This window comes from Nipponia nippon, unplaced genomic scaffold, assembly GCF_047370975.1.
Source record: "Nipponia nippon isolate SJK-2023a ecotype South Korea unplaced genomic scaffold, ASM4737097v1 scaffold_10, whole genome shotgun sequence".
In the NCBI taxonomy this organism is placed as follows: Eukaryota; Metazoa; Chordata; class Aves; order Pelecaniformes; family Threskiornithidae; genus Nipponia; species Nipponia nippon.
In genome coordinates, this window is record NW_028262291.1 from 14,470,189 (window position 1) to 14,484,414 (window position 14,226).

A 14,226-nucleotide genomic window follows, 5' to 3' on the forward strand; every position below is an offset into this window, starting at 1 on the left:
TCACAATGAGAACAGTCAATCATTGGAATAATCTTCCCAGGGAAGTGGTTGACTCTGCTACGCTGAACATGTTTAAGACTCAGATGGACATAGTGCTGTGCCATCTCGTCTATATTGTGCTAGAAAGGTTGAACCAGATGATCCTTGAGGTCCCTTCCAACCTGGTATGCTATGATTCTATGATTTAAATAATTCAGAAAATAAAAGTCTGGTTGTGAACACCAAATGGAGTGCAAATATCTCCTGCTTCTGCTTGGCTCAGGGGTCTCTCTCTGTCAGCAGCGGTGGATATGTAAGCAGAAAGAATGAAGTAGTAGTATCAGCAGAAGGAGGGAAAGGGAAGAGAAATCAGAATTTTGAAGTACATTCAAAAGGCAGGAGTGAAACAGGGTCTTCTCCAATTAGATCAGAGCCTTAGACGTAATCTGTTGTTTGGGAGGGATGTCGTGTGTAGAGAAGGGAAACGTCATACGCGTGTGTGTGCATTTACCTCCCCCCCCCCCAGCGTAACTGGTGTGAATGTATCATAATTTGGAGTATAAGGAAGGGTCCAGGTGGGGAAACTAACACAGCAGGTCTGTGTTTATTAAATAGCCTCTTAAGAGGTGATTTGACTATCTAGGACTCTAGTCTATACATACTGTCAGTTATACTTTTTCCAATGAGACTTTTGTTCAGGAAAGTAATTTAATATGTATGAATACTATCTGAATTCAATAACCATGCAGATTAAAAGAGAAGGAGGTAAGAAATGCTTGCTTCATGTAATTAGCAGGGAGTAGATGTTAAATGCAGTCATAGTACCCTGACAGAACAAAGACTTAATTTTCAGTGCAGACAGGAACATGTAGCCATCTAGTTTTGACACTGTCATGTGCATGGAAAGAGAAAGAAACATATCTGAGGGAGAAGCAAAACACAATCTAAAAAGGCAGGAAAATGACTCTAGGCTGCTGAACCTGCTAGCAAAATTTTGTAGCAACTCCAAGTGGAAAGTAGCAAAACATAATTGCTTATATCTAAGGAGTGAGAGAGGGTGGAATAAGAGATAACTGGAAAGGAAAAGGAAGAGAGGAGAAATCCAGGAAAAATCCTAGTAAAGAGTAGCTAAAGGTTTAGGATTAAATTGGAAATAGGATGCCAAAATGTGAACCTGCCAAAGACACATTGTACTGAATAACCTGCTGTGGTTCTCTGATAAGGCAAATTTGTTTTCCCTATTTTCCCCTTTAACAAAGAAAAGTCAGTGGAGATTATACACATGATAATTTACTAGTAAATACAGAAAGCAGAAGCTATTAGACAAAGGGTAAAATAGGAAAGGGTAATGGCAAGGAGTATTTCTGAAAGCAGAGAATTAGAAGTAGACGTCAAGTATTGAAGTAAAAGGATGAATAACTGAAATCTCAAGGTTATGCATTTAGGGCCCGAGAACAAGAAAGTCTGCAACAATTTGTAACCCATTCAATGGAAAAAAAAATTAGGAGAAGGACCCATGTATACTAGTTGATAATGACTGTGACTGCATTTGCCAGTAAGATGTGGTGATGAAGGCAGCAAGGTCAGTCCTAGACTGTATGAAGTGAGATACTTCTGGGGGAGATAAGGGTGTAGTAATGTCACCGTGCAAGTTACTGTGAGACATCATTTGCTATCAAGCAGGATATCAAGTCTTTCAGTAAAAAATGAATTTTGCAGCAGCTACAGATCTACCAGGGTGTTCAGGGCAGGGGGAGTGGAAAGCAATGTAGTTTCGTAAAAGGAATCTAAAGAATTTTGTTTAAGTCAAGTCTTGCAAAAGAGAAGCTGAGATCATGTGTTTGCTTTCTAGAAATGCACTGGAAGATAAATTCTTATTTAAAAGGAAAGAGGAAACTAAATGGGAATGAATTGGCTCTTAAGAAATTTAGATCAGAAATAAGAAATTTCTAACTATCAGAGCAGTGCAGTTCTAGAATAGCTACTTAATAGAACACTTTTGAGCCCACAATAAATTATTTTTAGAGTTGATTTTTAAGCCATTTATGAGAAAATTATCTGATCTGGTTGCTTCTGGTATCAGAAGAGTGGATTTGATGATGTAAAATTTCATTTCAGTCCTCTATACTTCTACAGAAGTATATAAGCATGTGCTTATATATCAAATCTGTTTGATTAGAAACTGCTTTCTTATTTGAATGAGACTGCTTAAGGTATTTTTACCAACTCATTCTGATATTTGTGGCACTGTGTTGCTAGTTTTCATCTTTTTAACTTGTCTGTTGAAGGATTAATGTCCTAATGTGAACCTTAAAGGCCAACACCAGGCTATCCTTTTCTTACCTCTTTTTTGACAGTTTTAGCTAGAGCTGCTGTGCAATAGATGTGACTGAGGGTCCCCAAATTTCTGTAGTCTCCTGAGTGATACTGATCTCATAACTCCCTGTAAAATGGTTGTTGCTTCCTTCATTAAGTAATCCAGGCTTTACTTAATCAGTAGGGTTAGGACCTTAAATGAGTAAATAGTAAAAGGGGAAAGGCTAATGGTGGTGCTCATAATGCATGTCATAACTCCCTTGAAAAAGGCACAGAGAGCTGTACTGTTTGTTATTAAACTACAAATTAAGGCAGATTTGGAGGACAAAAAAAAAAAACGTTCAATGAGGCACTGGCACTATTTTCATGGACTCATGTTAGACTCCAAATTAGTCCTTGCTTGTGATTGTGTATGAGCATTTCCATGGTCTATGGCCCCAAATTATTTCCAGTGTTGTTTTTCTCCTTCTCTCTTTCATTTCCATTTCTCCCTCCCTGCTAGGTGTTTACAAGGACTTTTCTCTTACGGCGTTTTGTTCTTATAAGGCCATGAGGAATACTGTCCTCTGCAATTACAAGTGTAGCCTGAGCATCAGGAAGAAGTGAACTGGGATGAACTCTCTGATTAATATCTTGAGCACATTCTCTCCTGCTAATGGCCTTGTTGACTCTTCTGTCACACGATGCAAGAAACATGCCCAGCTTTTTATGGGAGTGAGAACTTTGTGTGTACTCAGTAATTAACAATTTAAATGTATGCTGATGACAATATCCCTTCAAGATTATCAACATATTTCAGTCACCAAGTTGGACTTAAAGTCCTGAAAGAAGCTGTAAAAATGTTCTGAGTAGATCTGCCTTGTGATGTTCCATCAGGCTATGCTGTTCTGCTTACATTGGGCTAAACACAGTCCAAAGTCATGGATTCTGTCATTGTGCACAAACCTAAGACCCCTCAGCTCTGATATTTCATTTTTTCAGAAAAACTATAACTGTTTCATGTTTTAGCAAGACCCAGGCTGTCATTTGCAAAGAGAGCAAGAGTGGCAGGATCTTGTGTCTTCAGCACTGCTGTTGTCTGTGCATGGGAGAATAGTTTCTTATTTCAGGACCTAACCTCAGAAGGAGGGAATGTCTACTTCATCCAGCTCATCAAAGAGCAATTTGCCTGAGGAATGAAGAGAATCTGCTTACTCACTGCAGAACAAATGATCAAGTAACATACTGAACAAAAGAACCAATATCCTTCACAAAGTTTGGTCAGCGTTTTTGTTTTTTGTTGGTTTTGTTTTGTTTTGTTTTGTTGTTGTTGTTTTTTTTTGTTTTGTTTTTTTTTTTTTTTTTACTTCATGTATAACTCTTCTGTCTATCTCACACTGATATTCTGTAAATATCATTAAAAATTAACAGGAGCTGATCCAAGAGAGAATTCATCGGATGGTCTTATCCTAATTTTTTTTTTGTGTACAGTACAAAACTGCCGTATGGTTTGGCAGGTTTAGCTAAGTGAGAAATCTTAGCCCAGAGAACATCCAGGCCAGTGTAGCTGATAGAGTGCATACTATTGCTGAAATGAACTTGCAGAGGAAAGCAGAGTTTAGATGATGATCACTGTCTTGTTGCAAATGGTATATCTCTGACCTTCAATGAGTGACAGACTCTCTTAAACACAGACAGAATAAAAAAGGCCAATATTAAAAAAAGAAAAAGGAAAAAGAAAAGTGCTATATCACAGAGTTTCACTTGCAGAATTTGATAAGTTCACCTTCATTTCTAGTTTTGCCAGTGGTCAAATGGAGATTAAAAAAAATATAAACATGTCAGTAACTCATACGAACACATTTGGGTGAAGAGATCTAGGAGCAGTGGATTTATATTGTCAGTCCCCCATCCCCACTTTAACACGAATGGACTCTCAAGCAGCAGGGCCAGCAGGAGAGCATTTTTTCCCCATCTACTATATTGTCTGAATTGTAGAGTGCCTAAAATTGCCTGCTTCTAAGTGTGGTGGATTCCTCAACTTGGATCAAAGTCCATCAAATCTGATCTGAGTGCGTAACAGTTTACTAAGTCTGAATATGCCAATATCACAGGGTTGATCGAGCTAATTGGTTTTGGAAATTTTAGTCAGTTTACTAGTTTATGATGACATCACAAATGCAATAGCATTCATTGCAATTCTGAATTAATAATACTATACAAATATAGATTCAGGAGACATATTTTAGTTGGTGATCATTGTGACAGTATTAGCATACTGTTTGTTCAGCTTTGCTTGTAAGCCAATTAGCAGCCTTATCCTGTCATTAACTTGCTGATAGCAGGGTTTATTTAGCATATTCCTCCTTTCTGTCAGGAAATCATATTCTCCTTTACTGCTGTCTTTACTTTCTGTGAAGTCAGTGGCTTACGTGCTTTTTGACACAGCTACTGTTTTAGCAATTTAACGTATCAGGCACAAAGTAAAAATCCACAAATTAGTTTGAACTAGTGCTTTTGCCTTCTGACTATCCCTTCAGTTGATAGAAGCTGGAAAGGACCTGGCTCTACTTAAGCTCTAACCATATAAAGAAAATTGATACATGATAAGTTTATCCTAGATTTTTACATAAGCTACAGCAAGCTGAATTGGTCTGTGATTTTATATTGTGTCTTCCTTATGTTCTATAGTGTGCTAGTAATTCTGGGGTGGTATAACATTTCCAGACATTTTTAGAGGGACAACTTACAGTGAGGATTTCTCAGAAAAACATAAAGATCTGAGAAGAACGTTGGTGCAGCACTTAACACTAAATGATTTATGTGGCCTTTTAAATAGGTGTGATGAAGCTATAGTTCATTTACACATCATGCCTTACATATTACAAGTGTTTATAATGTTTTTACTTTCCTTATAGACATTTCTATATTGGTGAATGCATAAGATTTCACAAAATGTAGTAGCCTGACCATAAATGTTTCGTTCTAAGTTTCACAGGCTGGTCTTCATTTGATCTCCCTGCAGAAGTTGGATGGATGCTTAAGAAAGCACAAGCTGTTTGTGGTTTTAACATATTTTCTCTATAGTAGGACTGATTTTGAGGAGGCTGGTGGTTTGAGTAACTCCATCATCCCAGAGTGTACATGCCAAACTGAAATTGGTGGTACTGAAGTTTCAGTACATGGCAAGGAGGGACCATTGTTTTCAGGTCAGGCGAAGAGACACATAGATATTAGTTACTAGAAAAGTAGCAATATTGAGATGTCCCTAGTAAACAAAACAGTTAACTTATTACCACTGTTGTAATACATTTGTGTTTTACTTAAGAGCTTTGAGTAATGCTGGTTTTGTTACCAATATTTATTTATTCTGCCCATTGGCATGCTGCTTCCTGAAACTAGTGGTAATGCCTCTATTGCTTCTGCTGCATTTCTTTCTGGTTTAAACCTACTCCTAAATTAAATGGAAATGTTAAAACATAGAAGGGTGATTGATGCTACTAAACTCATCTTTTGTCCTAGTGAAGTTGGATTGCTGATGTTCTACTGTAAAAGAAGAATGTAAAATCACGGGGAAAAAAGAACACAGTGCAAATCATCTAGCTAATCTTTTAGCTTGCCACATCAATTACAAATACCAAATATTCATAGACCATTATTACATTAGGAGTGATCTACAAAGCAAGCATGTTCACTTAAAAATCAGGAATCTGATTCTCAGCTACCTTAAAGCTATTCTGTATCTCCTAATCTAGCTGTCTAGCTAGCTCTATAAAATTTTGCTAGTCAGTGCAAATACAATATCACGGATCTACAAGACTCTTGTATGCAATTAATATTGTGTAAAGCAACTTGAGGATAAATAAGAGCTGCCTCTACAGCTCTTCACTAAATCCTTCCACTGAGTGTTGAGTTCTGCTGTCATTGTATTGATGTAGAAACTGGCCCTGGGTATATTGGGTACCTATGAATAATTTTGCAAAGATGAATTAGAAAAAAATTAGAGATGATTTATGTTCAAAGAGGGGGCTAAATCCATTCAAGAAGTTGTTTGTTGCCAATTAATTACCTACTGCTAATTAGAATAATAAATTTGAGCGCAGTTGTAAGACTTGGCGTTGACTTTCACCGTAGACTTATCTGTACTAAATGCTATCATTAGGATTGGTAATAAATCTGTCGTAATAGGTGAAAATGGATAAAATGCTAAGAAGCCTTGAAAACATAATTTGACTGAACAGAAGTCTTTACACTTTATAAATATGACTACTGGAATTATTCACATGAATTGATCAGCTCAGACTTCAACACAATGTTATAAAACATGAAACTTTTCACTTACTGAAACTCAGTGCTAAAACAGAGGTATAACTCTTTTTCATTATAACATTTGCAATTTAAAAAAGAAACGTCTGTGCTGCCAGTAAAATTGTAGTAGAGAACTCCAAGGTGGAAGTTTTAAACAAATGATCTAATTATTAATTCTTCACTTTTGTATTCATGTAGCACCAACATGAGATAGAGCAATTCTTTACATGTCAATCCATCTTGTCTGTCCTAAAGATCTTGTGATTCGTGAGTTAACAAACTACTTACTAGATCATAGAAAATAGCAAAAAAAGAAGAGAAATGCTGTTAACAGAACTCTGAATATGATATGCCTCTTTTTAGAAATTTAAAATGGGATTACTTTTTTTTATGTGAGTCTTTCTCCAGGATGAAATTTCCCTGCAGTGTGTTATATAGCGCAGAAATGTCTGTATGAAACAAGATCTGAGCATCTTTTGAAGCAATATGCTTTTAACATGCTGTTGCTCTATGTTGGTCTCAGCCAGTGACACCAAATGATTTTGTCAAAATAACACAATTTTTAAAAGACTCTGTTCTTTGGCAAGCACACTAGAATTCAGAGTATTCAAATTGCTAGTTACTGAAGTTCATTTGAGTGCTCTTGAAAACTTCATCAAATATTTTACAACCTCAATTAAAATAGAATGACTTTGAAGAAATGCTGGAGACTTTCTTTTGAATTTTTATTTTGCACTGAATTATTTTTACTGCTATTTTTACATGAAATGCTGCTTTTATAGTGTAGAGTCTAGACAAATTGCTTTTTTGTCAATATGCCATTACATACTAAATTCAGAAATTCTAGCTGGTGGGGAACTACTATCTATATACATCAGGATCTCTGCCAGTTACCCAGCTACTGTTGCTCAATTAAACAGAACTGGGGAAAATCACACCAGTAAGGTCCCTTATGCTCAACCAATCTTGCCTGATGTATTTAAGGACCTGAAAAATAGTTATAACAGCAGGTCAACAACACTTCCTGCTGATGCAAAACTGTTCAGGTTAATTTAAAATAATGTGCAAACACAAAAAGTCTCACGATACTGGGTCACTGAAATGTAAAATGCTAGAAGAAATTATATGTTAATGAACATAAAGTAGTGCACGTGAGGAGGGGAAGGGAACCGAAGAACAATCTCTTTCATCATACACATAGAACAGCGAACTCTAAATTGTGCATTATAACTCATGGAAAAGATTCTGAAGTCAAAATAAGTAGATTTTCTGGAAGGTAAAAATGAAACAGCTCTCTGGAAAATACTTATGTAAAAGAGAAATTTAATTTTGGGAATTCTTGGAAAATAGGGACAGTACAGAACATGTAATTCAAATGTATAAATCCATAATTTACCTGAATCTTGGATGTTGTGTGCTGTTCTTGCCATCACATCTTGGGACATAGGAAAACTGGAAAAGGCTTTTTGAAAAGGTGGGGAGAGTAAACAGTTAAACAGAGGAGTGGAATCACTTCTGTATGGTGACAGACTAGGTAGACTGAGTTTCTCTACCGTGGAAATCAGATAACCGAGAGAAGATAGGGTAGAGGAAATAAAATAATGAATTACACGAAGAGGGTGAATGCAGAACTGTCATTTCAGTATCTCTTAGCATACAAGAACTAAAGAGCTTGTGTTAATATCTCCAGGCAGCAAGTTTAAAACAAACAATAAGAAACACTTTTTCATACAAAAAATAATCAAACAATGTGAGACACTGCCACTAGATGTTGTAAAGGCCAAAAGTTTAACTGAGTTCAAAAAGGGATTAATGGCTACTTTTGTTTCATGAATTCTAAAAACATCCCGCTTAGACACAACTTCTGGCTTAGGAAGTTCCTAAACCACTAATTGCCCGAAGATGGGAAGGAGGAGTTGCTCAGCTTTTGCCATGCCTCTTATAATCTTTCCTTATGCATCTCCTAATGGCCATGTTGGGAGCAAGATAATGGGCTAGACAGATTTTCTTGGTCTGACCCATAATGGCTGTTTTTATTTTGTAGGTGTAGATTTTATTTTTTTTTTTTCAGTAATGGGGAGACAAAATGGAAATTTTCAACTTGTTTTTGGAGTTCAGTAAATGCTGTCTGGAATAGGATTCTTAATAGCTAATTAGGAATGATCATACTTTTTGCTTTCCTTATTTTAATATATAAAAAATTAGTCTACAAATTTATCTGCTGAATGCTTAGAAAGATTTTCTTTAAATACAGGGAGTGTGGATGAAGGTGAATCATTTATGTATTTCACTTGAGTAATCATGATATGTGTATTTTAAAGAATAATGTGTCAGAAAAGCTGACATAGTGAGCAGGGGGAGTTTTCTGTGGTTATTCTTAAGGAGGTGAATGGTATTATTTTTGCCATTGTTGTGAGTTAAGGAATACTAAGTTTCAATTGCAGAACATCCTAAATTCTACAGTTGTACTTCTGACAATAGGAACAGAGGCCAACAAGGAGAGTTTCTTTAACATCTGTACCTTTTTTGTACAACTCTATCATCCTTTTTTCTTCTCAGAGTGAAGATTGGCTTTTGGGATTAAAGGAAATATGAATGATTTTTTGTTTTTTTCTGACTAACCTTCTATTTTAGTTTTTTTCCATGTGAATTCATAATGTAGGAGTTTATTTGTACTTACTAAACAGAGATTTAATAAATTACCATAGTGCACTTTAAAAATGAAAAATATATTACTCTGTGTCAAATGAGTTTATCCTGTACTGCATGCGAACTATGCACATCGTTATAAATCGTGGTCTCAAACTTATAAAGTTGTTGGTTTTGTTTATTAGGAAACCTTGCTTCAGATCCAAAAAGGCAATAAGGAGACTACACATAGCAAGAAGAAAGTGAGCCACAATTGATCATGAAATGCAATTACACAATATTCAAAGCTGAGAGAAATAAAGACCTTAAATTGCAGTAGCCTGTAAAGTTTAAAATTAAAAGTAGTTTCATTGTATATGGTGAAAAGGGGGATTGGATCAATGAAACTGATCTCTTGTATCTTGTTTGCTGTTGGTTTATATGAAATCATACCTGAGGTGAGCCTCCTTTTCATATGTATGTTAATAAATTTTGGTCATTTGTGGAATATTACTTGAGCAGTCTGGAAGGACATTTCTTGAGTTCAGCTGGTGCTCAGTGGATAAATGGAAGCACAAGAACTAAAAAGGCCTTCTGCCTGGTCATCCTTAGCTTGGCTAATATAATTGAAGATTTTGTTCTAACAGTAAATCTTTATATAACAGCAAAGAGGATTACTGCTGTGATGCTGGGTTGCAATAAATCAGTATCTGGATTAAAAGAATGGGAGCTATAATACAAACTTTCTTTTTGTCCTTTCTGGTATAGCATCTTATAAAACTTCAGCATGTATCCAAAGGTTGACAACGATCTGCTACACTGTCAAACTAGCTGTAGGATACCCGTAGAAGTTTGGAAAAGATAATTAAGCCCCGTCTTCTTGCTTTTACCTGATTTCATTTCTTCTTTACCTTTCATCTTTACTTACTTGGAATCCTTTAGTATCAATCCATCTTTCACTTGAGGAAGAGATACTGAAGTATTTTGTGTTAAGAAGACTTGCCAAAAATTAAGACTGAGTCTTCAGCTGATAAAAACTGTCAGAAAAATTATTTTATTCATTGCAGTTCAGCAATCTGAAAGTCTTGCAAAGTAAAGTGGCCCTTTTGGAAGTGTGTTGTATAGGAGAATATTACATTTGTTGGTCATGCTTGTGTTTATAAATTCTGGAGAAACTGTTTTAGACACATAAAAATCAAAATCTCCTATGCCATGGAGACTTGCAGAGATTCTTTGAACTCTTGGCCTCCTGCTTTTCTTTATTACCAGTGAATGATATTGTGTTGAGAGGGGATATAATGGGCCTAGTGAGGGACAGATACTGATAAAGTCAGTCTTTACCATTGCAACCATGGTTAGTTTCAGCAACCATCATTGAGAATCTTTTAAGCTTTTGCATAAAGATAAGGAAAATTTAAGTAATTTGAAAATACATTAGGGCTTTCTTTTTAACAATAACTCTTGTCTTTTCCCCTTTGCTCTGTATAACTGTCCCTTAGATTTTTATATATATATTTATATACATACTTATTATATATCTACTATTAATAGTAAAAATGTTTTTTATATATATTTATGTATATATTTACCAGAGGAAGTGGTCTCTTGTGAGGACTGGGGAGGGGAAATGTAAACTGAAATAATCTGGGACCTACTGTTAAATCTGAAAAGAATTTTGGACAGATGATTTCTGGAGATGGACAGTGTCTGTTCTGTCCTTGGCTTGGAAGCAAGGGTCAGATGGGGCCCCTTGGCAGAGGTGATGCTCCTTCCTTGGGGAGCTCCCCCCTGCAAAGGGAAACAGAGGTCCAGCCTTAGGTGTGGTAGGCAAGAGTCAAAATACAAAGCTGGGAGCCTGCATTTTGTGCAGACAGTCTGAGAGACTGCAGGAGGCAGCAATGGGCCAGGCAGGCCTCGGAGAGAGGGAGCAAATTTCCAGGGTGTCAAAGGGATCAGGGTGCTGCCACTAAGGAATTCCCTGAGCTAAATGAAACAAAAGCAGAAATCATAGCCTGTTTGCAAAGACAAAGTAGGTGAGGATGAATGCAGTTGTGCAAACTTTGCTCTGTCTGACCTAGGGTCTTATACCTGACCTTTATATACTGTTAGATAGAACGTTAATAACACTCGTTATGTCTAATAAAACCTGGTTCTGTATGTGTGTATGTTGGGGTGAGGATTAAGGGTTTTTTTTTAGGATGCGGGCACCTCACTATAAGAAAAAATTCTAGGCAACTCTACCTCAAGGCTCTGGGGAACTCAGGATCCCTTACAAAGATGAGCTCAGAACAGCTCAGTACAGCTGCTGTCTTGGGTACCACATATTACTAGCTGGAGGGTGAAAGGGCATAAAATGCAAGCTCATTGCCCTTGTGTCAGGGTGTACTCACCAAGGAGTTGCTTTCAGCCTCACTGGTTCACAGCATATTTGCTGTAGTGCAAAAACAAGCTTTGCAAGTCAGATGTGCATGTTGTACAGAGAGCAGTAAGAAATAAGGGGGAAGGTAAAGGATGGGTCAGAAAGTAGAATCCAGCTGAGGTTTAAGGGATTATGATACGGCAGAAACAGATATTGCTGACAGTATCATTTGCTGTCTTAGTTTGGCTGTGCCAGAGTGGGTGGAAGGGCTTTGGAGAGATGCTACAAGGTAAAACTTTTTCTGTTAAGTGTCTAACAGGCAAAGTGTCTAGAAAAAGCTGACAGTACAGTCCCATAAACAACAAGCAAACACACCCATAACTTTGTTCCTTTGTCATATTAAACTCTGAATGTACAAGAAACATTTCCCAGCAAAAGTGTAGTCTAAATTTTTTCTGTTTACTTGTCTCTAATCTCTGCTGATTTTTAACAAATAATTTTATAGCAGGGTATGTGGTGTAAAGGTGATTAGAAACCCAAAACCAGTGTTTGCAAATGAAAGCTAAGCATGCCGCTGTGTTACTGCAAGCAAATTGTTTGATTGACAAAAGGCAGCTAATTGAGCAATTGCAACCTGGTGGTTATTCTAAGGTGGTTTTGCTTCACCTCATTCTTCCTTGTCTTTTTCTGCCTTCTAGCATGCACTTGATTCAGGTGGACTCTGTTCAGCGATGGATGGAAGATTTGAAGTTGATGACAGACTGTGAATGTATGTGTATTCTCCAGTCCAAGCCAATCAGCATTGAGAAGGATGAACAAAATGAACTTATCCTTTCCTCACAATATAGCACATGTGATAACTTACAGCTACTATTAAAAAGAGCTTGGATCATAAGCACAGAGTTGACCAGGACTGCTCAAAAGCTGGAGAAGAATAGATGGCAGCGAGTCCACAGCATGACTGTAAGAGTCAACTGCCATGTACGGTCAATGATAAATGAATACAGTACGTTCACCAGGGATTCTTCAGAAGAAATGCACCAGGTAGGATGCCTTACCTGATGTAATGTTTGTCGTGTTTAACCTTTTTATTGTAATAATTAAAACTTACTTCAAACAATCTGTAAGAAATCCTTACATACTGATACTGGTCCCTTGTTTAAGAGTTTCTAATCCCTTTTCAGCTATGGAAACATTCTTGACTCATTTGGGATCCTATTTTGTCATAGGCCTGATTCTGAATGACAATAATGTTGACAAATTATGTTGGAAAAAGTTTTGGTTTTGAGGACTACTGGACTGAAGTAACTAGGTGCCCCATCTGTGAGTTCCTTTGCATTTACAACATAGAACATACTACTTTTTTGTTAACTTCAGGTTTATCTCTACTCGTTTTCTGCATAAAAGTAGAAGAAGGGTGTCAATATGAAATATTATGTTTCTGGAGGTTTTTCACCTAATTATCATAAACAAGCATTATTTATTTTTAAAAAGCAATTGTGTGTATGGATATTGCTTTAAAACTACTTTCTCTTTCTTTCTCTGCAGTTTGAAAAACTTTTAATAGACAAGTGTTCAGAATTTACAGCATTCACAGAAAGGTAATTTAAATTTTCTAGTTGAAATATTCATTTTGCTGTTTTATTATGTTGTAGAATTTCTAATGAGAAGTACAAATCTACTAACACCCTCAAATGTTTGAACTAGGCCCCCACAGCTCTGAAAGGCTTTCAAAATGTTAGCCTCTGGTGGGTGAAGTGAGTTGCTTTTATCTAAACTGCATCCTAATGAAAGATGGTATCTGTGGTTGCACAAAGAGCCTGGCATAGACACAAAGCTGCATCTAAGTGGATTTTTCAGCGCTTTTAGACATCAAGGGAGAATGTCTGGCTCTAATGATATCAGTGACAAAGTTCCCTTCAAGTTCTGTGGAGCCAAGATTTCAGCTGGTGTGAAAACTTACATTGTAAGACTGTCGTACAACATGTTGCTGTATGCACATATCCATGTATTAGTAAATCAAACCCAAATAAATACACATTTCTTTAAATTGCAGTTGTAGGCTTACTCAGCTCCGTGCACTCCAGAATGCTGAGACTGGAAAATAAGAATCTCTTTATAATTCTTCTCGTGATATTTCCCCTGCCTAACGTAAGTTATCCTGTTTCCTCCAGCACAGTTCAGTCGTCTTCGATTTACTTTAAACACTGTGCAAGTCATTCTGCTGGGGGGATCATCAGGGAAAAAGACACCGTCTAATTATCAGGAAAGAATGTTTCTTGAGCACTATTGTTTTTTGCCAAACCCACACAGCTCAGACTTTACTTTTATATTCTGCTATGAGACGCGGTGATTTAATGAGAGCTCTGATCTCATACTGTCTGCCCCAAATCAGTCCTCTCCCTCCTTGTCTGTTTGACAAAAAGTTGATATAGGTGGGTGAAAGACAGGTAAAGCTGAAAAGGGGACCTACTGTGTAGGTGGAGACACTGAGCAACCAAACTACATCTTCCGTTACAGTGGCCTGCCTGGGTGGAAGATGTTTTGACAATTCAAATTAAATGCATTTCTGTGAGGAAGTATTATTTATTTAATTTGAATTGTATAAAGTTTTCCATCTTTATCTCATTTCTTCAGTTATAGCCAAATATCACTGG

General features: G+C 36.8%; 1 protein-coding gene across 1 annotated transcript in view; it reads left to right on the top strand.

Annotated features, from left to right (window-relative positions):
- INSC (INSC spindle orientation adaptor protein) overlaps positions 1-14,226 on the top strand; it is a 140,467-nt gene that overhangs the window by 57,258 nt on the left and 68,983 nt on the right. The window contains exons 3-4 of the mRNA XM_009462852.2: positions 12,268-12,613; positions 13,118-13,170. Of these exons, the coding sequence (XP_009461127.1) occupies positions 12,268-12,613; positions 13,118-13,170 (399 nt within the window). The remainder of the gene's footprint in view (positions 1-12,267; positions 12,614-13,117; positions 13,171-14,226) is intronic.